The sequence below is a fragment of the Fundulus heteroclitus genome, chromosome 14, assembly GCF_011125445.2.
Source record: "Fundulus heteroclitus isolate FHET01 chromosome 14, MU-UCD_Fhet_4.1, whole genome shotgun sequence".
NCBI classification, from domain to species: Eukaryota; Metazoa; Chordata; class Actinopteri; order Cyprinodontiformes; family Fundulidae; genus Fundulus; species Fundulus heteroclitus.
This window is the reverse complement of record NC_046374.1, coordinates 19,086,783-19,112,515: the sequence shown is the minus strand read 5'-3', so window position 1 is coordinate 19,112,515 and position 25,733 is coordinate 19,086,783. Positions and strand designations below refer to the sequence as shown.

The 25,733-nt window shown below is 39.8% G+C and overlaps 1 protein-coding gene across 1 annotated transcript in view; it reads left to right on the top strand.

Moving 5' to 3' along the window:
* The window catches only part of LOC105937282 (phospholipid-transporting ATPase ABCA1), a 259,683-nt gene that overhangs the window by 201,679 nt on the left and 32,271 nt on the right, over positions 1–25,733 (top strand). The window contains exons 39-45 of the mRNA XM_036146479.1: positions 555–678; positions 5,055–5,184; positions 7,279–7,402; positions 14,546–14,608; positions 16,913–17,019; positions 24,140–24,281; positions 25,483–25,617. Of these exons, the coding sequence (XP_036002372.1) occupies positions 555–678; positions 5,055–5,184; positions 7,279–7,402; positions 14,546–14,608; positions 16,913–17,019; positions 24,140–24,281; positions 25,483–25,617 (825 nt within the window). The remainder of the gene's footprint in view (positions 1–554; positions 679–5,054; positions 5,185–7,278; positions 7,403–14,545; positions 14,609–16,912; positions 17,020–24,139; positions 24,282–25,482; positions 25,618–25,733) is intronic.

Here is a 25,733-nt window from a genome sequence, read left to right as displayed (position 1 = left end):
AAAGAGCGAGCCAGAATGCCTTTGCTCTCTTTTCAGGGTTTTCTGTCTTGTTTCTGTTGTATATCACACTGGCTGTCAAAAGCTTTAAAGAAGAGGCAGCCAAACACAGAGTCCTTCTCTCTTGGGTCTCGGGAGGTTGCGTTTCCCCTCAGTTATGATTTTACGGATGAACATCTGTTTGCCCGCGCATCAGCTCATCCATTTGTTTGTACATGCTTTGCCGTATGTGGGCCTTTTCACAGATCACACGGCATGCTCCCCAGTGCCGGATATGGTAGATGAGACTCGATACACTGTGCTCTCTGAACGCGCCATTTGGAGCTCTGCAACACAACAGCGCTCAGCGTGCGAACGGAGAGCAGGGTGTTTGTTAATTATCAGCGCTGTCTTCTAAACTTATAGCTCCTCTCGCCCTGCTGGTTTGAGATTAATATTCAGCATATTGTGCCATGGCTATACAAAAAACCGCAATCGGGGCACATTGAAAAAAAAGAAAGAAAAAGTTGTCATGCCTCTGATGGGTTTGTGTTTTTGTGTCCCCCCCCCCCCACCAGAACATCTCCCGCATCAACGACATTGTGAAGCAGGTGTTGCTGATATTCCCCCATTTCTGTCTGGGCAGAGGCCTGATTGACATGGCCAAGAACCAGGCGATGGCGACGCTTTTCATCGGTTTTGGTAAGAACAACCGCAGCACTAGCAGCAAAAAATTGAAAAATAATTTTTTTTAAAAATGTATCATATTGCTTTTATACTTACAACAAAGTCTGACAGGCATAACGTGAGCACAAATCGTAAATGGACTGAACTTGTGTAGCGCTTTTCCAGCCATACTGACCATCCAAAGTGTATACTAGAGCAACATTCACCCAATCGCACTCACTAATGCACACACATTCATACACCGACACGCAGCTCGGTAGGCAACTTGGGGTCAAGTGCCTTGCCCAGGGGCACATCGACATGTGACAAGGGGACACTGTAATCGAAACACACAACCTTCCAATTGAAAGACTACTCAACCCATCAAGCCACAAGGAAGCAGAGAATGCAGCTTGACTCCAAAAGTAGAGAATACAAAGTCTTATCGAGTGTGAGATCAAGAAGTTAACATTTATGTGCCGATTTACCCAGTGAGGAGGAGGAGGAAGCCAGCAGAAATGTCGTCTGAGACCGCTGAAGCTCGGCCCGATCCAAAAAAGTCTCGCACGACTGAAGAATGGACCCAAAAAGGGCTAAAAATCGTACAGCGTATGCCCAGCTTAAGCAGTACCTTTCAAAGAGTGAATTACTACAATCAAAACCTGTGCTCACATGCAAAGGTGGAAGATCTAGGTCATTTGTGCGGTGATGGCCGCCTGTTGTTCCCATGACTCTGAGACATGCTTTCAGCAACAGCATTGTAAGAAGGGGATCATTGAAACCTATTTTCCTGTTAGAATTGCCCTCTTAAGGCGGGTTCGCACGGCAGGATTTTTAGACCGATTTTTGCAGCGATCTTCCCCTCCCGACAAGCGCCGACTATCGACGTGGCTCTTAAAAAAAAAACCTTAAGAGATATTCCTGCCATGTGTGGTGTGTTTTCTCGGTGAAACGTCGGGACCGCTCCGATCTCAAATCGGAGATATTCAACATGTCGGATAGTCTTGCCCCGATATCCTAGCGTGTGTGGCGTCCTCCGAGAACAAACGAGCACGTAGCATGTTGAATGTCACGTGTAGCCAATCAGAAAACGTGGTGAGGGAAATAAAAACAGCTGATGATTCCCTACGTTTGTGTACGTTTGCTGTCATGGTGTAGAAAAACGCAGTCTCCCGGTCGTGCTGTCTCCATTCCTTTAACAAGCGCCTTTTCTTTCTGTTATGTTTACTCTGTTAAAATCAGACCACAAATTATTGTCCTTAGCCTTCCTTTTCATTCATGTTTATTTACTCTGAACTTTATCATTGTGTGGAGTCTCTCAGGCTTTGAAAATTGTTGTATTTTAAAATTCTGCTGTGTGAACCAGCCTTTAGTCCAGAATATCATTAGTTTTGCCATCATCTTTATATGAAATGGTCCCCTTTGTAATAGGGAAATATTCAAAGGTAGACTAAGTTTATAATTTATATGTGAGATTATAAAGTGAACAATAGACTCTTTTTTTCATCAGATGTTTTTGTATAAATTATCTGCTTTAAAAACATGGTATAGGGCATTTGTGAATCATCGATATTTCATGAGTTTTATGTTTTCTGCTGGTAAAAAAAAATATTTGCTTTCTCAAGCTTTTTTGACCTATTTATATGACTGTATACTTAATATAAATCAACATAAAGGAAAACCAACAGAGACCAGGCTAAATTATGAATCTTTGTGGAAAACAAATATCACAACTGCATTTTTCATTATGATTCTCACTGATTTCTATTTTCTGCATGGGAAACTATCATCTCATTTGAATATGCATAAGAGGACATAAACGAAACATGGTCACTGCTGTTTAAGGAAATTAACTCTTTTAGTTGCAAACCTGAATGTACTTTTTTTTTTTCTAAATCCCACCCAAATACTTTCCTGCATTTTGATTGATTTATACTTGGAAAACGTTTACACGTACGCCAGAATGTATTCTCCTGACTACTTTTGGAATGAAATTGGACAGCCATATAAACGATTCCATTTTCTGTTGCCAAATTCATATTTGTTTAAATAGCACAACAAAGATGAGGAAGAAAACTCTGAGCAGCACCACTGGGTCAGAAAGAGAATAAAGCCTCTGTGGTAGGAAACTTGACACACACGAGAGTGCGAGTGATCCTTGAACAGTTTGGCTGAAAGGAGAGCAGGAAGTGAACAGATGAACAGTAACAAACAACAAACACTGAACAGGTTGGTGAGATCAGAGATTCGTGCTTAAAGCTAGAGAGAGAAGAGAACAGATTGAAAAAAAAAAATCTGGAAAAATATTTACTCATTAATTTTAGGAGGGCGTGTTGCTCTTTTTTTTCAGTTCACAAAGAGCTTAGTGTATTTTTTTTTAATGTACAGAAAAAGTTCTTATGTTATCCTGGACTAGAAATGGATTGGTTGAAAAAAAAAATCCCAATGGTATTATAACCTTGATCAAAAAGTTCTAAAATTCAAAGATACTACAGTATTTGGTGACTTTGCTGGCGGGCCCTGAAGAGTGTGCAGGCAGAGGGGAGTGGGGAAGTGGAGAAATGGAGGAGAGGAGGTGCTGGATCCGATATCTCAGGACGAAACTTCTTTACACTTCGAGTTTCATCTGAGCAGCGATTCCAGCGGCACAAGAAGTTCTCCGAGAAACAACCTGGGAAGGGTGCAGAAAATACACAAACATTAAGTTGTGTGGGGAAATGCCTCGGGAATACTAGAACCAGGTTTCCCTACTGGTAAGGTTGACCATCATCCACAAGAGCAGATCTCCTCAGCCACGCCCCCTCAGAGGAAAACTGCAAAAAAAAATTAATAAATTAAAAAAAATCATGGTTTTTATCCTGGACAAAGCTCCATGGCATGCATCGAACTACTCCACTATATGGCTAGACAGTAAATGGCATAGAGATGAATTACCTAGGACGCTGCACAGAAGATTTTGCGTGAAGGAAAACAGTAAACCTCTCTGTGCAGGGTGAGTAAGGCTGTGGTTGCTGCTTCACAAAAAGTTGATCTTCAACAGACCAAGAAATAGACAGACTACATTAACGAAAGGCTCATGACCGTCATTGAAAAAAAGTGTGGCTATAACTGATTTTCTTTTTAAACTGTCAGAAACTTTTTTTTTGTACATTTTTAGGTGTTTATTACTCTCACTTTAACAAATAGATATACACTTTTCGTTTAGTTGCATAATTATGCACATTGAAGGTTGCCCAATAATTGGGTATATACTGAAATCTCACTTTTACTTTCTTAAATATTCCAGTTTACATAAAAAATCCTTTGTTTGAACTGATTGAGATTGCTGTCGTTGCTTGATAGTAAAATTACTGCTAAAATATACAACTTGCCTTATGAGTAATAATAACTCAAAAAAGTAATAATAACAAAAGTATGTATGTCCAGATCAATCTGCATATTTGTGTTGGCATAGCAACATATAAGAAAAATTCAGTCATAAATACAGCTGCTAGTGGGCTGGACGCCGAGTAACTCTGAAGTCGTACACACACCCACAAATCATGTAGCCCTCCCAAGAGAAACACTCAATTCAACCACAGTCCTCATTTTAAAGTGACACCATACTATTTCTTTCAAATAGCTAGTTCTCCAGGGGGGAAATATTTGACCAGTATCACAGCTCCCAAACCTCCACTAAAGCTCTTCTCTACATTTGAGTTCAATTTAGATGGAAGAAAGGGAGACAAGTGGTTCGGTGGCTGCGGAGGTGGATCTGGGGTCGAGGGGGTCGTCAAGAGGCGAAGAGGCACATGAAAGAGGAAGAGGAGCCTTATCTGTCGAGAGATGGAGCAGGAAATAGCGGTCTGAGGAATAATTTGCGGTGGTGGCGGAGAGCGGGGAGAGAAAAGCAATCACAACTTAAAAGGGCTGGTGTGAAGAGGGGCTATTTACCAGAGAATGAGACTGAAAGCGCTTTCGTTTTTCCTGTCTCTCGGTCCGCTCCCCCGCCACTCCCCTCGCCCCACATCAAGCTGAGAGGAGTGGAAAGTTTGTGTGGAGGGCCGTCGCCGCTTTACTTATTTGTTCATCCGTTAAAGAGCCTCAAACACGACAAATACAGGATGTCAACATTTTTCACAAATGACATAGGTGACAATTAAAAAAAGAAACCGGCTATTCTGTCTAAAGCCTAAGAAGCTTCTTAAACTGTTGGCTTAAATTGATAATATGTCACAAACATTGTAAAGAGCCAACAATTATGAAACACGCTCACTATAATTCATCTTTCCATAAAATGAAAGTCTAGTAGTTTCCTTTTTATTTTGGCAACTGTAGCTGAAAAACTTTCTCCAAGCGTGTTGGTTAAGACCTGAAAATGGACCTGGAATGACCTATGATCATCATCGTTTTCCTAATACTCTTTCTTTTAGGGGAAGATCGTTTTAAGGACCCACTGAGCTGGGAGATGGTGGGAAAAAATCTCCTTGCCATGGCTATTCAGGGACTTGTGATGTTCATCGTTACCATCCTCATCCAGTACAAGTTCTTCTGCAAACCGAGGTAACTCCCAAAAACTCTCTTTTTGTCGTATTTCTCTTTCCCTAAGTACAGTAATAATATCAAAAAACTATAACGTCTGAAAATTTAAAATACCAAAGTTTCTTCTGATTGGTCTTCGAAACAGAAATTTGTCATTATCCGATCAGTGTTTTGCTCTTTTGATCGATGACATTAGAACATCACACAGTTGTACGGAGTCAACTGAGTTCTTGGTTGGGCTTGGACTGGTGAGACAAAAAAACAAACTGGTTTCTGATTGGTCACCTTTTAAAAATCAGCTGACCAAAGCAGTGGCCTCTTCTGGAGAAAATGCTTGACAAAATGGACTGAAATTGGGGTAAAAATGACACATAAACAAATGACCCAGCAATTTTCATTTCAAGTTAACTGTTTTATTACTTACTAGAAACCTGTTCAAGGGTGTATTTCACACTTTGGCCAAGAGAATGGCACCAGGCCCTCTCTGACCATGCAGGTGCAATAACCAAGGTGCAATAATCTATTTAATACACTGTCCTACAACCCGTGCAATAATCCTGATGTAGTGACTTCTGCTGCTATCATCACCTGAACATAAGTCAGCCCACATGTATGTATGTATGTATGTATGTACAAATGTATACAATGTATATGCACGTACATACGCGTAGGTGCGTATGTAAGTAGGCGCATAGATATATGTATATATTTAAGTATATAGATATGTTTATATATATATATATATATATAGACCACTAAGAATGTAAATGAGACATCATATGCCCATTCCTATTTCCTTTTTTTTTGTATTTTTTTTTTGGTATTCTTTCTGATCCATTGTATATATGAAGATTCACTGTATATAATTGAATGCACCTTCCCTACTCTGCACCTTCTTGTATGAGCCGATGTGACGAGTGAATTTCTCCATTGTGAGATCAATAAAGACTATCTTATCTTAGGAATACATAGAAATAGACAATGGATGGATGTTTGGAACTAAATTAGGCATTTTTTGTGACAGCGTTGTACTGTCACAAAATTAAACATTGATCTGCTGTAAACTGAGAACTTTAGAACAAATGTAAATTATTTCTCACAATATGTGTGATATAGGAAACTACAAAGACATCCGTTAATGTCTAACTTTATTTCGCTGAATTCTATCTTTTTGGCTTTAGCCCTTGTCGATGTGAAAATGCTAAAATAACAGACTTTGTTTTTTAATGTGAAAGGATCTTGTCATCTCAAGTCAGAATTAAATCATGAGAATCATAAAGTAGCGCTTCCACCTCAAGCCAATTTTTTTTAAATTGTCCCCGAAAAAAAAGTCGGAATGGGCCTCCTTTTAATTGAACATTTCAGATTGATGTATAACGTCATCTATCAACATTAAGCATTTGTTTTATGTTACCCTGTAAAATAAATGTAATGGATATGAATTGGTTCATGTTAGAAGCAATGAATTGAGTTCTGCATTTTTAAGCGTTTTTTTATTTATATATATTGTTGAGTTTTAACGTTTATGAGCCAAATGTTTGAGCTAGAGTCTTTGCAAACCATGAATTAAGAACTGGAATTTATTCATTTCTCCATCATTTCAGGGGTGAAAACAAACAGCTGCTAAATCCTTTTGTAAACATTTCTACAAAAGCGTGCGTATGTTTGTGAAGGGTACCATAGTTCTAGAAAAGGGTGAACTTAAACAACACAGTTTTAGAGCCCCATGTCCGCCTACTTTTTTACCATTCAATAAAACTCATGAAGTCAGGTAGAAATATTAGTTTCTACATATAAATATGTTTCCGGTTTGTATCCAATGCACTTGCCATGATTTTGACACTTTATCGTCCTGACAAGGAAGGAGTCTTTTAATTCTTTGCCATCCGAATAGCAACATGTGTTTATTCATCATGTACCTACATTTGCATTAGTGGGAGAGAGTTTTAGTCTTAAATTAAGGTTTCCATGGAAACTAACCCTCTGTCTTGTATGAGAATTGTGGGAACGTTTATCGCCAAGCTGGAACTTTGACTGAACTGATTTGTCAGGTCAGATGGTTTTTAATATTAACAAGCAGACATAATTGCAGTCCTTGACTTTTCCTCCAATCAGGCTCATTTCATCGAAGCCGTCGGCTACAGAGGAGGAGGAGGATGTTGACGTTGCCCGGGAACGCCAGAGACTGTATGAAGGCAAAGCTCAGAATGACCTGTTGAGGATTTGTGACCTCACCAAGGTACGCAGCCTTGATTTCAAATACTCTTTTAGTCCGTGGTTATTCAGTCTTTCTGTACGATAATTCATGCTGAGGCTGGTTTGCACATCAAGGAACAACCACACATTTTAATACGCTTTGGTGTAGTTCATATTCAATGTACCAAGCACAGGATTTTAATTAGTGAATGAATATAATGCCTGCAGATGATCCCCAGATGCCCATCTTTTCTTGAAATGGGACTGTTTTGTGGATATTTGTGTTAATGTTTCATCATGAGTACCATAGAAAAAAATAATCTGAGTCCTTGGCTTTTCCTTTTCAATGGCAAACATAAAAGTGCTTTTTGTTTGCCACTGAGAAAGCTCAGGCAATTTAATTTTTATTTTTTTTTAATCTAAAAAAATATATGTGTTTTACGCTTTTGACACGCGTCTGGTCACAAAGCATCCTCCTCCTTTATTGGCACGTCTGGTAAAGATGGGGTCAAGTGCCTTGACCCGGGGCACATCAACATATGACAAGGGAAGCTAAAATCAAATCCCCCTCCTTCCGATCACAAGTATTTTTTTTTTTGTTTTTTTTTTTATCTCCAGAAAGAAATCCAACAGTTAATTTAAAGCACATTTACTCACAACCTCTAACAAGCTCACTGATGTCACAGTTACTGACACACCTAATAGTTAATATTAGATCAACTGCAGAATATTTATGTGGACACTTCTGTGTGACCCATCCATTCTTGATTCCCTAGTGTATCAATATGAAGTCACATGAGGCCTATTTTTTTTTTTTGCTGCTCTTCAAAATGGGAAAGACAAGAGAACATAAAATTGAAGTAACCTAGGAAATCTGTATCTGCATGTTTGCACACTGATCGTGGCCAGTGTCATGGTCCTCTGGTTTGTCTCCTCCCCATAACGGTTGAATACATAGGTGCCCAAAATTTACCATTTCTGATAGCTATATACACTATGGCCTGAAAAAAATAATTTTGGTTTCTTTTTTTTTTCCAGTGTCCTGTCTAGCAATATGGCAATAGGAATTGATGTCTCAATGCCAGATAGAGCTCGACAGATTTTGCTTTTACAAGTGGAGCGAACAGCTTTCGCCATAGTGCTCCACTTGATTTATGCTTGTAAATAGCTTTATTATGATTCCTGCAAGTAATTTTGGTTTCAAGGCATTGCGTGACTTTGCGATGTGCGTCCCTTCTCACACCTCTGAGCCTGAATCTGGCGCAGTGCATGTTGCTTCCTGTGTGAAGACAGCCTTACAGCAAGGAGTGACATCTTGGGGACACCAACCTTTGATATGTATCATTTATTTGAGAGCTTTTGTAAATATTAACTAGTTCTGCCAATAATCATAGACAGTGCTATGCATGGTTGACATGCTTTTCTTTACCACTGACATAGTGGAGGCCAAAAGTCGTGCGTTATTCACCATTTCTTCATTCTTTAAAAGTTTTGCCATTGCTTTGTGGTTAATTTTTCCACATTTTTGTGTCCAATACTTCATGGTAATAGCTTGTCTAATTTACATCCCACTATACCTACCATGTCCCATGTATCCTTTTCAGCTACAGTAAAAAAGAAAACACATTTAGTAGAGGAAAAAAGTATAGACATTAATAAAGAGCTGCAGAGATTCCCTTTGCTTATATTGCACACCCTTAACATAATACTTTGTTGAAGCTTCTTTTGAGTCACTTTCAGCATTCAGTCTTCTCGATTACATTCCTCCCAACTCGATGAACCTGAAATAAAGTTCAGCTTTCCTTCGTAGAATTCCCCGGAGACGTTAATTGGCGCCGTTTTGCTAAAGCCTTAGTTTCCAGAGAGGTCACAATGATTCAAAGCGCATTCATTTGTGAAAGGCATAACCCAGGAGAAGGATACCAAAACATCCCCTTGTAATATACAGTAAATAAATCATGGAGAGCGCTAAAGCAGTCACCAATAATTGGAAAAAATATATAGGACTGCAGTGACATAAAAATAAACTAGACATTTCTCCAGAAGAAATGAAAATGCAAGGCTGAAACTGGGCACTTTAGCTGTCAGTAGGCTGATAGGTCATCATATCTTTAAGTGATCCAGTAATGACTGACAAAACATAAGAGATGCATCATCCTTCAGTCGATCATCTAGTTTAGTAAGCAAGTTTTAAGCTAACAGCCGTCTGGTGGTGCTGGAATACTATTTTCAGTCTGTGAAACCATCTTTGCTGTTCTCACCGACTCATTGACATACATGCAGGCGGATGATGTGGTTTTGATATCCCGATGATACCAAAGTGATTAAACGTAGTCTCTTACGTGTCAACACAACACTGGTTTGTGTCTTGATTTCATGAATCTTTTTCATGGCAGCAGACAAGGAGGAGCATACTAGACTGTAAATGAGCAAAGAAAGCAGCCAAAACCCTAAGAGGACCTTAAAAAACCAAGAAAGCTAAAGAACTATTCATCAAGTTGGTTTAAAAAAAATAATAATAATAAGATGTAAAGGAATGGCGTAAGACCTTTGGGCAGTGCTTGACATCTGTGATGTTCTTTCTGCGGATAAACAACAAAGGTGACTTAGAAAACTTTGTCAGTTAAATTAAAACAAAGAGAAACGGCCTGTTTTTTGTGTCGCTGGTGAAGCTCTGCCCTTTAGTTCATCACAGCACTTGTTTGTGCCTCTCTAAGGCGGCAGGATTAATGTTTCCTCCACTGGCAGATGTTCCCTCCCCCGCGGGCAGCGCGGCGGCGGGGAAGTGTCACAACGACAGCCTCTTCTGCACCTCCGACGCCGACAGTTGGCTGATCTAACAGCCTTTTGCTTCTCACCACCTTCCCTTACTTCTCCGCTCCCTTGGTCTCCTCGGTCTCACTGTACTTAATCTTTCGCTCATTGCTCACTCGCACAGTTGGCGTCGCGCTCTCAGGGATAATTACTGAACAAGTGCCGGCTGAAACAGTTTGATGGGTAATGCATTACAAATCATCGCTCAAGGTGAAGCAAAAATAAATGAGAGGGTTAGTATGCTCGTTCCTTCAGGTAGGATTTCTTGGACTTCTTGGCGGATGGTGCCGTATCCGAGCTGCGGACACGTTTGCTGCCGCTGGCGGGGAGCAGGTAGCGGTCGGAACCGCTTCGCCGATGACAGTCTGTCTCTGGGATGACACGTTTTCCCCGTCACTGTAGAAAAACAGCAGTGCGTTGGCAGAAGGCATCAGGATTCTTCATGTAGTGCCCTCATTGACTCCCACAACAGCTGTGGCCCATCCATTTGGAGGAGGGGGAGGGGGCGAGGGGGGCATAGATAACAAATTGATCAATGAGCACACAGCTTCGGTGGCCACACGCCACAGGCTACACCCTGTCATAAATCCGAGCATGCCTCTGAAGCGATCGACAGACCATCAGTCATGTGTCGCATTCCTGAACCCGCCCTCCCTCCCTCCTTCTCCGTCCTTCTCCCGCTGCTCCAAACACCGGAGTTCTACCCCATCTGCTAGCCTCCACTTAGCATTAGTGCCTCCACTGTCATCGATTAAGGCTCTAATGGAAGCGTGTCCGTCTGAGAGCCCGCTCTCGGCGATGCCGCTGTCAGTCCAGCGTTCCAGACGCTCGTTAAGTTGACAGGGAAGTTTTCAGAGGACCTGTGACAGATGTTTGAGTTCAGGAGACGAGCAGATGAGTGGCACCTTGGCGTGCTACCGCTCGGCTAATGTGATAATGTGTGCCCTTGGACGTTTAGTGGCACAAATCAGACACGAGCTGACAAGAGCTCTTTTATTGAATCAGCGCTGAAACGTTACCTCTGTCCCACCTGGTGTTTACAGAGAGGGGGGGAAATGGGGATTCGGTCCTGTGAATATTGTTATTTCCTTTAAGGTTGCTCAGAAGTATAATCAGGGTTCCTACGCTGTCTGGAAAAGTCTGGAGCGGTTCAAGCATTTTCCAGGTATGGGTAAGAATGGGAGAAAGTATTGAGAAAATACTTTTACTTCCGTCCATCCACCCTATCAGTTCAACCATCTAGATCAAACTTTCAGTTTGTTTAGGAACTGAAAGTTTTTGAATGGCAGAGCGAAAGCCAAGAAACACTTTTGACGGAGAAGACTACAAGAAGGGCGCCCTGGGAGAGCTGTGGACAAGATCTGTCTTTATAATCTGGCAGATCGCAAAATACGGTCAGACTCCCAGCAAATACGCATGGATGCTGAAATTAAGTCTAAAGGTTCTTCAACAAACGTTTAGTCTAATGTTGTGCCCACTTATGCAACAAAATATTGGCATGTTTTCCTTAATTTTTATTTGAAAAGTTTATAATATCACCTTTATAGTATCTGAGCTTCCAAACTCTGATAGCTAATTTGCAGTGTGTTAAATTTTAGTTTTGGTTTGTATTTGTTCTTTGACTCCCTGGACGAGCCGTTGACGTGTTCTTAAAGTAATTTCGGTGGGTCGGTCCTTCCTGGGAAGGTTTACCATTGTTTCTTGTTAAGCATATTGCGTCTGACTTTGCTTCAATGGAGTCTTAAAGCCATAGAAATTAGTCGTCAATGCATTCTTGACTGATAGATGTCCATAACTGATGTCTGGTTTTATCTGTTTAGAAATTTCTTTAGATCAAGATATATTGTGGTACTTTTTGAGATCTTGAAGCCTACTTCGTGTTATCAGACACATACTATTTAAGTGTTGTTTCTTGATGCTACAGAAATCAGGCCTGGGAGTAGGAAGTGAAATTGATCCAAACCGTGTAGATAACCACATTCCATCGTGTTTTAATTGGATATGGTGATTTTTTTTTTTTACGTTCATAAAGGTTCAGGTTTTTTGTTGCTTGAATTAAATCATCTGAAAACTTTTTCCTATTTACCTTTATAGTAGCAGCAGCAGTTATTTTTCTATTCTTTCATATTGAACTGTGACAAAATCAAAAGATAGGAGATATATGAGGCCACATTCTGTTCCGCAATACCATATATTGAAACAGCATTAAAACTAATGAGAATTAGAGAATATATGCTCCATTCAGTCACGGTAACCGATGACTTGCTGTCAGCTTGCTCACCTAAGTGATGTGCTCTTTCTCCGTCTCCTTACACGTTATTGCTTATGACAGCAAGAGTAATCTTGCTCGCAGGCAAGTCTTGAAATTAGCTGATTAGACAGTTGCTGTGTAGTCACTCTGCTGCAGGATGAAGCGAGACACGGGCTAGTTGTGATGGACTTTGTGAGATTCTTCAACCTAATTACCAGAACAGTAAGGATTCGGACACTGATTTTCAGAAAACTCCCATCACCTCATCTCTTCTTTGGACATTAATCAAGGGATTTGAAGTGGAGATGATTGAATGCTTCGGGCCAGGAGTAAACAAGAGCCTGAGCCAGGATCAGACTTTATAAAAAAGCAGAGATTCATTTTATACACAAACATATTTATTTATATGTTGAAAAGTAATGCTTTTATTTTTAATTGAAATCTTTTAGAATTTCCATTTTATCATGTTGTATAATTTCCTTTTAGTCCAGTCTTTCTGTACAAACCCCACAAAAAATGTCCAAAGCAATTGTAAGCCAAATAGTTGGCATACAGAAGTGTTGTCTGACATAAACATCTCAAACAAAGCTCAGTCATTATTGTCCAGGTAGCATTACTATTTGCTAAGGAATTCATTGGCTTTCCTCCAATAATATACGCTCTAATGAACCACAAAATTCATACTCCCATTCAGACACATAGCCACCATTAACCTAAATGGATTTTATTTGGACAACATACTGAAAAGCAGCAAGGAACAGTATGTCATTGTATAGTGGAAGGGAAACAGTGGAGAACTATTAAATCGCTCATCTGAAAGTGGAAAGAGCTTGGCACAGCTCAGGTGAGAGAATACCAAAAGCTGTGTAGATGGTGCGTTCATGGTTCACCATGAACGCACCATCTACATGATGAACCATGATGGGGGATGCCTGGCTTCACTAAGGGAAGATGGTCAGACTTGATGGGTGGAGCTAAATCCTGAATGAAAAGCCATCAAAAGCAGCAAGATTTGAGACTTGGGGTGAACTTCACATTCTGGCAGGAAAACAACTGTAAACGTAGATCCAGAGTTGGAAATAAATGGGCCAATTAAAGTCCAGACCTACATCCAAATGAGAATTTTCAATAACAGAGCTTGAGCGGTTTTACAAAGAGGAATGGAAAAAAAAGCTGTCGCTGTCTAGATGTGAAAAGGATAAAGACACATTCCTCTCTTGACAATTGGCAATATGCACAAAACCTTATTTTCTGCATCCTGCTATGCTGCTGTAGTTGCTCCTATGTGCTGAGGACTTAGTTTTAAACAGGTTTTCCTAAGTTGCTGCTATCTGGCGATGTTGGAAGGATTTTAGAGATCCTGTAGACAGGCCTCAGTAGGACCGCTATCTCAGTGATCAAACTGGTCTGGTGAGGCGTCATGGTCCCGAGCATAGCTGAATCTAAACTGCAAGAAACACCTAGCTTTTATATGAAAGTTTGCATGTGCAGTTGCACTGTCAGGTTCGGGGGGGGGGGGGGGGGAAGCACTTTCTGGATCACTGCCACGTTCATTTTTATACAAGCTAGTCAGAACATTAGGAAATGTTGTTATTGTTTATTTATTTTGCTCAGTTTGGTTTCCAGTCAAGCGCACTGAGAACACTGGATGTGTTTGAAGTAAGTGCCCATTAATAAAACACTTCCAGCCTGTGAGTGTTGAAGGTTATTGAGGCTGATAGAGTACTCCTCAAAGAGAGGCCAGAATACCTCCACAGCCTCCGTCACGGCAGACGCAGATACTAAATTTTGAAAAAAAAAAAAGGTTCTGTTTTAATGTTCCGCACAAGTTTTCAAATGTATTTTTTCCTTTTTTTCCCCCATCTGGCTTGTTCAGAGTGTTGCAAATGATCCATTGTATTTAAAGTGAGTTTCCTTCACTTCCCCAATCTCTCTCCTGCCTTTTTTGCCACCTGCTTCCTTCGTCCCCCCCCTTCCTTGCTGCTGCTATGGTCTATCGTGCTGCATTCTCTCATGCCATCCACTGTTCTGTATCCCTCACCGTCTGCTCCCCACCGTCCGCCGCCTCCCGCCTTCTCTCTGGCTGCTCGGTTGATTCATTGTATTGTCTGTTCGCTGCAGGTATACCCTGGGAAGAGCACCCCTGCTGTGGACCGACTATGCGTTGGCGTGCCTGCTGCAGAGGTGAGCCAGATGCTGCAGGATTACACAAGCAACTTCTCAACTGTAAAGTCTGTGTGAATTTCGTCCGCTGGGACTTTTTTTTTTTTTTTTTTTTTTTTACACGTGTTTTTGCCACAGACCTGGATAAAGCATGTCTGTATTATCTGGGAAGAATAATCTCAAATATATGAGGTGCTGAGACAAAATATTATTATGATGAATAACATTTACAGCATAAAGAAATGCACTACAGTCAGCAATTTACACACATGAATGGGATAATTTGGACCTTTAATGATGCATTTGAGGTGAAATAATTTGAAATGTTTGAATTTATCATAGTTTCTTCCAGGGGAACAATGATTATATCATTACTATTACATATATATTTACGCCACCCTTATTCCAGCTTTTGGGTTCATTCTGGCTTGATATTTGACCGCTCTCATTAGTGAAACTCAATAAAGTTAATTTGCTATCAATGATATGCTGCTACAATCCTGTCTTTAAGCATAGTTTACAAATTTAAAAAAAAAAGGGTTGAGCTCAGGCCTCTGGGATGTCCAGTTTAGAAGCTCCCAGTTGTGTCCAGGCTTTATCCATCAACCTCTTGATTTGAGGTGAAAATGGCCAATTTGGAGGCAATCCGTCTCCCTTGCGGTTCCAGCAACCTTTTAAACAGCCCCCACACCATAATGCTGCCACCATCAACCTTGGACACTCCACAGAGTTCCTGCATTTGAACCCCTCACCTTGACTCATATAAATATTCATTGCATGTCTCGTCACCATACAGCGCCATCTTGGCCTCCTCCGAGCATGATACGTTTCCAGAACGCATTCGGCCAGTCTGTTCAGGCAGCAGCGAATTTAAATGGAGCTTGATGGTGCTAATTTTCTTTTTTGATCAGAAACATCAAAGCAGTGGCTATTTAAAACCGGTCCTCGTCATTTAAAAAAAACGAAATATTAGATTTGCACAGGTTATTGAAATTGTGTTGGTTTTCGGAAAGATTTAAATACAAAAGCAAAACAGCAAAGACAGAAAGAATCTCTAAGAAGCCAGTGCCTTTTCGCCGTACTTTACTTGAACCTCAATGTATAAACTTAGCCCAATACTTTTACTTAATTATTCACATTAAAAACAAAAACAATGAGGTTTTATGTTGCATTATGAATCCACACTGGACATAAATACAGATAAAATACACAATTTGAAGCCCAGAATCGATATGATATTCACTGCCAAGTTGAGTAATTGTAACCTTCTGACCACAGCTTCTGCTTTTTGAAGATGTAAATCAATAGTTTTTTTTGTCTCAATCTTGCCTCCAACTGAGTCCAATCAAAATATCTTCCAAGCTCAGCTTAATAAAGGCGGTAGAACCCCCAAATCTCTATCTTTTATGGCATCGAAAGACTTTTAAGTAGATTTGTGCTAAAATAAACACACAAAGACTGCAGAGTAGCAAGCAGCAGAGGCGCGTGGATCTAATTAAATATTGCAACCTTGTAAATTGGAACTGGATTTTTTTTTTTAAATGGTTAAATATCAATCATAGCATGTTGCATATTTTGTAAATGATTTTAAAATCGACGCACATACACATTTGAGCACAGCAGGAAAAGCAGCGACAGTCATCGGTGGGGCTCAGAGGGCTTCCCTGCCGGTGCCCATTGCCCCTGCCGGTGTTTACTCATGGCCCAGTGTAAATGCCAGAGGAATATTGTGATTCGTGGCACTCTGCTGATCATGCCGCACTTCCATGCATTATTTACATCAAGCTTAGTCCTCCTCGATTCGTCCATGGGCGCAGGTCACAAACAAGCAGGGATCAATGGATGACAGGAATCAAATATTTATGCCGAAGCCAGAATACCTAAGGCCGAGGGCGGCTTAGGGGTTACACGGCCACAAATGCAGGGGTCTGCAGAAACAACTTCCTCTCGTGCGGAAGTCGTACGCTCTGTAACGTCAGGAGGAAAATAAAGACAGAGGAGGGTGTTTATTGTTGGCGGTGTGGGGAGGCAAGAAGAGTCTCGGGGAATAGCGAGGCTCTCGTAGTGTTTGTTGATTTACTGTCGGTTTTGTTTATGCACACAATGCATCTATTTGCTATTCTGTAAAACACCAGACTACTCACGCAGACACTGTAAATTGCAGCTTCAATTATCTGCCTGGGATAGATGCGCACGCTCTCCGCATATGCACTTGATTGTGTTTGCTAATGAACATCCAGCTTATCGGGGATGCAACGGAGAATGTCGCCGTTTCCTGACGAGACTCGCAGGGTTTTTCTTAACGGACGGCTGTCTCTGCTGCAGTGTTTCGGCTTGCTGGGGATCAACGGCGCAGGGAAAACCACAACTTTCAAGATGCTGACGGGAGACATCCCGGTCTCCAGCGGAGAGGCCTTTCTAAACGGATACAGGTGAGCCTCTGGGTCCCGCTTGTGCGCAGAGTAACTTATCTCAATTAGCCACCCAAGATAGCTGCTCAGGTGGGGATCGAGCTGCAGTTTTCTCCCTCCCTCTCTCTTTCTCCCATCTCTTTTTCACATCCTGGTAGTCTCTCCACATACTTTGCTCTTTCTACCTTTATTGTGCTCTTTTCTGTGTCGTTTGGTTAAATTTATTTCCTGGTCTGGAAAGTATGAAGTAAAAAATAAAAATAAAAAAAGTAGAGTAGTTGACTTTATCAAATGTTTCTTTTTATAACAGGTTTCCTCGATCCATCCATTCCTTTCTGAGTATATTTGTCCATTTTTCTTGTTTATTTCTTTGTTCCTTCTTTCCTTCCTTTCCTATCTGCCATTTGTTTTTCGTCCTTTTCTTTAGCCCTTTCCTCAGTTCTTCTGTTTATTTCTTGCTTCTGTCCTTAGTTTCGTTTTTCTGTCTCATGCTCCTCCTTTCTCCTGTCCTGTGTTTCTTCCATCTTTTTTTTCAATCCTTCATTATTGCAGTCTCTTTTCTTTCTAACTCCCCGTTTTAAAGTCTACCCGCTGTTGGCTTGTCCACCCTGAATTTGAACAAGACAAAGAAGCACAACGAGCTCTGGAAATTTGAGTTTGGAGAAGTATGGAGTTTTGAAATATGTGTAGAAACTCTGTCTTGTCTCCTCACCAACATATTCACAATACTGTGATCTTTCTTGTTTAGTTTTTTTTTTTTTTTTGCAAATATATCATTCCTTTTGACCTGTACCTGTTTCAGCTTTATTTTTTTGTCTACAAAATCAGCCAGAAAGAATGGTTGTACATGGAATATAAAAAAATAAATAAAACACCTTGACACCAGCGAAGCAAGAATCTTGAGCGCTTTGAGAGAAAATAGGCTTGCCGTCTCTTATTTTTAGGAACAAACAGCTCTGTTCCTTTGCCTCCTTCGGCATGCATCTCCCAGCTCGGCTCAGAGAGAGAGAGAGAGAGAGAGAGAGAGAGAGAGAGAGAGAGAGCGCAAGGAGTGGAGCAGTGGTTGCTATAGATGTTCGTTCATACATCTGATAATTGACTTTGTGTTCGACAAGGGAACAGAGTCGTATGCAGCGGGGGCCTTACACAGCGCTGGTAATGTTGATTAATGTGGGTGATAGTGATCAAAGAAAAATCTCCGGGACCTTTAGGGGAAGCAGCTGAAAAGAGAGGAAAAACAGATGTGAGCAGGCAACACCCACTCTTCTGTTTTTATCTCATTATACTCGCTTTCTGTGCATCTGCAAGAGGAATGATCAGCAGAGGAGGAAAGGCAACAGTTCCCTCAATGGATGCTTCTGCTCTCCCGGCAGGTCTCTCTCTCTCTTATCTGTAATTTTAAGAAGAGCTGTGCATACCTGCATTGACTTCCTTTTTTCTCCTTGGTGTCTGGTTAGTGTTAAACAAAAGGCAACAGTGCTCCACGTGGGTGTTAGCTCATTCACTCTCTCTTGTCCTAATAGACCAAGAGGAAATTAAAAAAAAAAGTAGTTACTCATTTCCTCATTTGTGGTTGTGTTTCAGCGATTCATTCATAAACATGTTGTGTGGTCTTTCAGTTGTTAACAAAAGCACATTATTCCCCATTTCCAAGAGTAATGGGCATATTTTAATTCAGTTCCCTTCTGTTTGTTTTTTTAATAGCTTCAGATCACAACAAATCTCCTCTCAAGGTGCCTTGCAAGTCAAACAGGACTAATTCCAAGTTATGTAGAAGCCAATCTAGTTCAAACTGAGTTCAAATCTGTCAGTTCGATGCAGATACTGTCACATAATGTCCAAATGAATCTGAATTGCAACACTGTTGCTGTTAATTTAATAACAATTGGTTAAAGAAAGGCATCGATCTAAAGAGAATAGTTCCAAAAAGTGTTTGACTTTGCAGCAACTCCTCATCCTGAGAAAGCAGGTGGCAAGAAGGAAGAAACAAGTCAAGTTATTGGCAGCAGAAGCTCCGTCAATGGGTTTGTCCATCAAAAAAGGAGATAAACACACTGAGTCAACTGAACTTTCTGTGGGAAAGAAAAGCAAATATAGTGATGGGGCATCATTGCTCCATCAGTGACTGTGTCTAGAAAGGTGACCAGGTTTAGCACCAAAATACAACATAGACTTGCTGTAACAACCATCCAGACCACTAAGGTCTTCTGGCTCAAATCTGCTCTCCATACCCAGAACCAAACACGTAGAAGTAGCTTTTAGTTCTTATGCTCCATTTATCTGGATCAAATTCCCAGAAGGCTGTAAAAATGCTGAAACCCTGAGTTCCTTTAAATCGAGGTTAGAGTTTAGAGTTTCCTTTGAATGTTAATGTTCAAGTTTGTAGTCCAACTTGCCTATATCCTAACCTGCTGCTACTATTCCACTTGAATGTACTTTCCTATGTAAGATTGTATTTTCTTATCTTCTGTTTATGTACAGCACTTTGAATTATCTTGTTACTGAAATGTGCTACACAGTTAAACTTGCCTTGCCTTGGTGGCAATTTCTGGAGAAAAGGGACAAAAAACAACAAACAATATAAGGTTATTGGCAGAAATGGCTCCAATAATGGCTTTGCTAATGAGATAAACAGGTTAACACTTAACCAGGGGTACGTTCTATGGTAGAGTAACCAGAGTTCATGGCAGACATTATTTATGTCCTGTCAGTAACTTTGTCTATCATAGAGTACACCCATTTAATAGCAACCTGACTTCTGAAGATGACTCCATCCAATAAGAGATCCAGGAAAACACAGAAGCACTGTGCCAGGGGCTCTTGCTTAACCTTGAGAAAATGCAATGCATACAAGAAAAGAAAAAAGAAAACTTTAAAACAAAGTTTATACAAAGTTTAAAACCGTCATACAAGAAAAATGCCAGTTAAATTTATCTTTAGTTTTAACATAAGCAAACATGCATTAGTATACTGTGTATGTATTTATAACCAGCTGTGTGGGTTTGTACAGTCGAGGTTAGATTATATTTCCAGGAAAGTCCACGGCAGTAGTGTATGGCAGTAATCATCACAAGACAATCTAAGTGAAAACAACAAGGCATAAGCAAAAACTCACTGCATGAAACAAACAGATAACTACAGATATAGGCAAATCTAAATCCAGCTTTTTATTGACGTTTAGTTTCAAACTGCTATCTCCTTCAAACTTAGTATTCAGTCTCACTTTTCAAACAGGAAACCACTTCAGTTTAAACAAAAGAAACCCAAAATGTTTTATTTCCTGATTTAAAGTGGCCAACATTTTCTGTGCATCTCAGAAAGTGTGCTTGTTCCAGAATGGAGGAGCCTATACACTAATAGAGCCAAACCTTGTTTAGACCTGGTACTTGGAAACCTGAGCAAGCAAGTCTCAGAAGACCTGAGGGATCTTCATGATTTACACTGGAAAAGCACCTTGGGACAATTAATTTATAACATAGACTTTGCAGAGCTTGTATTTTCTGTTTTTTTCTAGTCTTCTAGTCTCTCCCCAGAGATTCTGTTCTGGGTATAGAAACAGTGTCTAGGCTGGTTGTGTTATGTATATAGTGTAGACACAGCATATACATAGGTTGCAAAGTTTTGCAGAAGCCCACATTATTGTGTTCTGATAAAGGGATGATGTGGTCTTTGTATCAGCGTCTGCCTTTGATGGGAATAGTCAATTATAGTTTTGAGATCTGAGGATTTTCCTTATGTTGAAATCATATTTGAATGGGTTTCTTTGTTGTTGTTGTTTACCCATAGCTTTTCTCTGGTCACTCTGCAATTAAAGCCTCCTTCACTCTAAATTAAGACTGTACCATAAAAATAAAAACTCGAAAGAACGTAAATAGTCACTTTAGGATCATAGCGAGGTCTTCTTAGTTGCTTTAAAGGGACGGTGTGTAGCTAATTTGGCTTTTAATTAGTAAAACATTAAGTATTGCTTTTATAAATACATATTCTGGCAAAGCATAATAACCTCACATCATAACTTAGAAATAGTAGTTAGCAGCACGAGTGGGTCTCTTTACTTGTGTTTATAGTTGCTTATATAATTTTTTTATATATATCTTGTTGATTCATTATTGTTTCATGTACTTAAAGGACATAATAATATTGTGTAGCTACTACATAATATACAAAATACACACATTAGCATGTTCAATTTAACTTGATTGAAACGGAAAACTCTTTTTAATAAGATCCAAAAACCACCTCCATTAAGCGGAAAAGCTATTTCACAAAACTGAAACTGGAAGTTATTTTGAATTTTCAAAATGTTTATAAAGAAACATTCTTGGAAACAGGATTATGGATTTAACTGTCTTTAAATTGAAATTAGGTTTTCTAGATTTGCTGTGATTTAGCAATATTGAGCAAATTATCATAGAGTCACTGGAGACAATAGATCCCTATATTCTTACCTCTGAAGGTCACCAGCAGAATTTTTGTATTTTTTTACCTACCTTTATCTGAAGTATTCACCACTTCTATGGCAGTGTTGAATCTCACATAATGAATGGAGAATTATTTTAACCACATAACTGAATTTTCACTGTGAAAGATCCTGCTGAGAGATTTGTTTCTTAATTATGGCCAGCATATTTAATTTGCAGCATTTAAAATACAGCTCACCTGACACAGATAGGTGCCGGAGGCGTTGCTAAATTTGTATCCTTCAATGGGATCTTGGTGGCTGAAGTATGCCTTTTATTCTTGATAAGTTTGCAAAGAAAACCCCTTGTGATATCTTTTCCCTCTGCTGGTGGAGCATTGTGTGTAGATTAGGGTACACTATAACTTCAATGAAACATGAACTGATCTGAAATAATATGCTGGTCAGATCAGATTAGACTAGAATAGACACTTTATTTATCCCCGAAGGAAAATAACTTCACAGTATTATATGGTATGAGTCATTGCAAACGGGGCAAACGGCATAATTCATAAACTTCAAAGCATCATATGTATTGCAAACTGGGAAAAGAAACAATAAACATGACAGGACATGAAATGAAATGTGAAATTAATTTAAATGATCTAAAGCTAACCGCTCATAGTCATGTAACGGAGCAGAAGAAGTGGTACAGCTAGCAGTGCAAATGGTAACAGTATGCCGCTACAGGAAGTAGTGTAGTGGAGAGTTATCATTTACAGGTTGTTTTTATTCAAGACACACAAAGTATTAATAAACAAGTTATGTCTTAAATGTTATAAGCAGTTTTAAATGTTATAAGCAGTATTTATAGGCCCACAATCTGACAGAGCTCCTTCTTTACTTAATAAAGGAAAAAAAATATATTTGTTTTTAGTATTTTCCTTCATCCTAATTAATGTTATTCATTTCTGACCAAAGGACAGCGTTCCATTTAATGTCCCAGTAGAGTTTAGCAAGTTGCATTTTGTTACTTTTATGATGGTAGGAGAGAAAAAGCCCGTCCTGTCATGACTGCAGATAATCAGCTGGCATGCAAATATGATCGGTTGTCTACACAACTTGTTGACCCCACGATGCCAGTAGCTTAAACAAATCAGCTGTTGGCTCATCTCATTTATACTTCAGGTCAAACAAACAAAGTCATGGGTTACTAATAGAAAAAGTTTAATTGAAATCTGATCAACTGGAAAGCAAAGAGCAGTCATTGTTGTCATTGTTTAATCTGGGACCCTCCCCTGTTGCAGCAATGGAAGATCAGTTAATTGAAATGTCTCCTCCACATCTTTATCAGGGGTCTAAAAAATTTGGCAACTGATGTTTGCAGCATTTGCCACATTTGTAAACATAAGACATATATCTTTATATAGCTTTTATTTTTTACCTGAACTGAATGTAGTTAGCTCCATCTGTACACTTTATTCAGCCTTCATCATACTTCACTTTGTGAAGGTAACAATGAAATGAAAACAATGAAATCCAGATTTCAAAATTGATTAATCTGGGATGATTTATTGAGCACAGTTAAGCTTTAAGGAATATGAATCACATTTGATCAGGTGGATAGCTGGCTAACTTTGCTCAGCAGCAATCTCAGGAAGATATCGTTTTCTTCCAGCTCAACATTATGGTTAGTGTGGAGCCTTGTTGTTTTGACACTGCTGTTGGAAAATTGCTTTACCACATTGTTTTAGGACCTGATGGAGACCATTACCTACACTTACCATGAAGTTTTACAACCACAAAAGCAAAACACTGTATTAAATCACTAAAGCTTTAAATTTATTCCAGCTTTTTGGGAATTTATCCATTCGAAGACCCGTCAAATCACACTCTGCTTCCCTGAGGCAGACCATTCCTCTTGAAAAATACCCATTAAAAGAGAAAAAAATAAATATACTATCCCAATATTATCTTTAAGAAACAAAGCAGCTTGGTAGAGATGAAAGAAAATCCCCTTCACAGCTTCATGCCTTGGAGTGATAAAGACAGCTTGTGTGTGTGTTTTATTTTTTCTCCATCTTCCTTCGAATATAGTGACATTTATTTGGGAGTACATGCAGAGTATGAAACATTTCATTCTGCAGCTCTTACTGGGTTATCTCTGTTTTTGTGTTTCTTATCAAGTCATTGTGAATATTTGATGATTCTCTCAGAAATGTTTGCCTTTCCAGCTCCCTAACTCTTCTCCTCCTCCAAAAGCTTAGTCACACCATGCTATAATTCATACTATAACTTGTTGTGTTGTTGCATGTTATTCTTCACTTGTGCAATAACTAATGTGCAATTACTATTTAATAACCTGTGCAATAATCCTGTAAATAAGTGACTTCCGCTGTTATAGTTATCTCACTACCTCACTGTTGTTCTTTACCTGGTACCACTTTAATGTACAACGTCAAATCCATATGTATATGCATCACCTTGAATGTACATAAGTCATCTTAAATATCTGCTTTATTTCCTTTTTTTGTTTTTATTTTTTTCGATCCACTGTATATATGTGGACACACTGTATATACCTTATGCACCTTTACCTCCCCTTGGCACCTTCTTTTGATTATTGAGCCGATGTGACAAGTGAATTTCTCCACTGTGAGATCAATAAAGTCTATCTTATCTTATCTTATCTCATTTTATCTTATCTTATCTTATCTTTCTTCTTTTTTTAATGTTTTCTAGCATACGGACAGAAATGGGTCATGTTCACCAGAACTTGGGTTACTGCCCCCAGTTTGATGCCATTGATGACCTTCTGACCGGACGAGAGCATCTGGAGTTGTACGCTCGGCTGAGAGGGGTACCAGAATCAGAGATTTCCATGGTAATAGTCGTGTTTCACTTCTAACTTCCTTCGGATTGAGGCAACAATAAGCCATGAAGCTTCAAATAGAGACTCCACAAAATGGGTTTTCTTTCTCCAGGTGCTTCTTTGCCAGCTGCATGACAGCAAAGCAGACACGTTTAGAAACAAAAAAATACATGCAGAAGTTAGAGATAACCTGGATGCAAGAAGCCAGGCGAAATGAAAAATGGCCCACGGAACAAAAGCAGCAGCTGTGGGTTACGGCTCTACATTATTCACAGTGCCCAGTAGTGCGGCATGCCTTAGGCGCCCTGGCTGCTCTTCTCTCACACCGCCTGCCTCTGCAGCAAAAAAAAAAAATCAAAAGAGTGAGTGGGGCGGCAATGACCACAGACTCAGAGCCAGGACTTTGATGTCTTAGCTGCAGTGCAAAGAGACTTCGTCCTGCAAGCAGTACTCAAAATGTTGCAGCGGTCCATTGTGAGGGTTTCTGCTAGTGGGAAAAAAAAAAATCTGCTCAAACAAATGCAATGTTTTACCTGCAATGAAACAAACCGTGTCCATACGCATTCCATCCTTGAGATGAGATTTGACCGTATGATGCAAGCAGATGTTTATGCACACTAACTAACATTGATGTAATAAATTTGGGGCTTTTAAACATTTATTTAAAGTGTTTTCCAGGATGAAATAAATATGTTATATACAATTTTTCTCAGTTTGAGGAATGAGTACTGGGTGCACAATTCTGAACAGATTGGGGTGTTTTTTCCTGTGAAAAAAAAGGAAAATTGACCGCTCAGTCTGCAAATTCCTTTCCAGAGGCATATTTCATTTAATTCATATAGAAGAAGCATAAGCTGTCAGACATTAGCATTTACCGTTTACCATGCCTGCATATGTCCCCATGCTAGGTGCTACAGACTACATTATTTGTAACAGCTATATTGTGACCTTTTGCAACGCTCATAATGGTTCATGTTTGACAAGATGTTGTCTGAAAGAGCTGCTATTCTAGGAATTCACTCAACCGCCTGTGATGAGGTTCTCACAGCGATGCCTGCCGTCATGCGTTGTCCTTTAAAACCACAGAATTCATACGAGCTGGAGAACAGAGACCAAATATCACCCACAATGACTTGCCCAGTTCATTCCAGGGTTTTACAATCGACCATTTTGAATCCATAATGACAGCTTTGTCTTTTCCTCTCCCCAAAAGGTGGCCGAGTGGGGGATTAAGAAGTTGGGGCTGATCAAGTACGCCAACAAGTCAGCAGGAACCTACAGCGGTGGGAACAAACGCAAACTTTCCACAGCGATGGCCCTGATCGGGTGTCCGCCAGTGGTCTTCTTGGTGAGCTGGAGCTTTATTATTATGTTCCGCACGGTGAAATGGAATATGCTGCTGTTTCGCGGAGACATACTTTCTGTCAATATTTGTTCATTGAGGGTATTTAGAGTGAAGTAGAT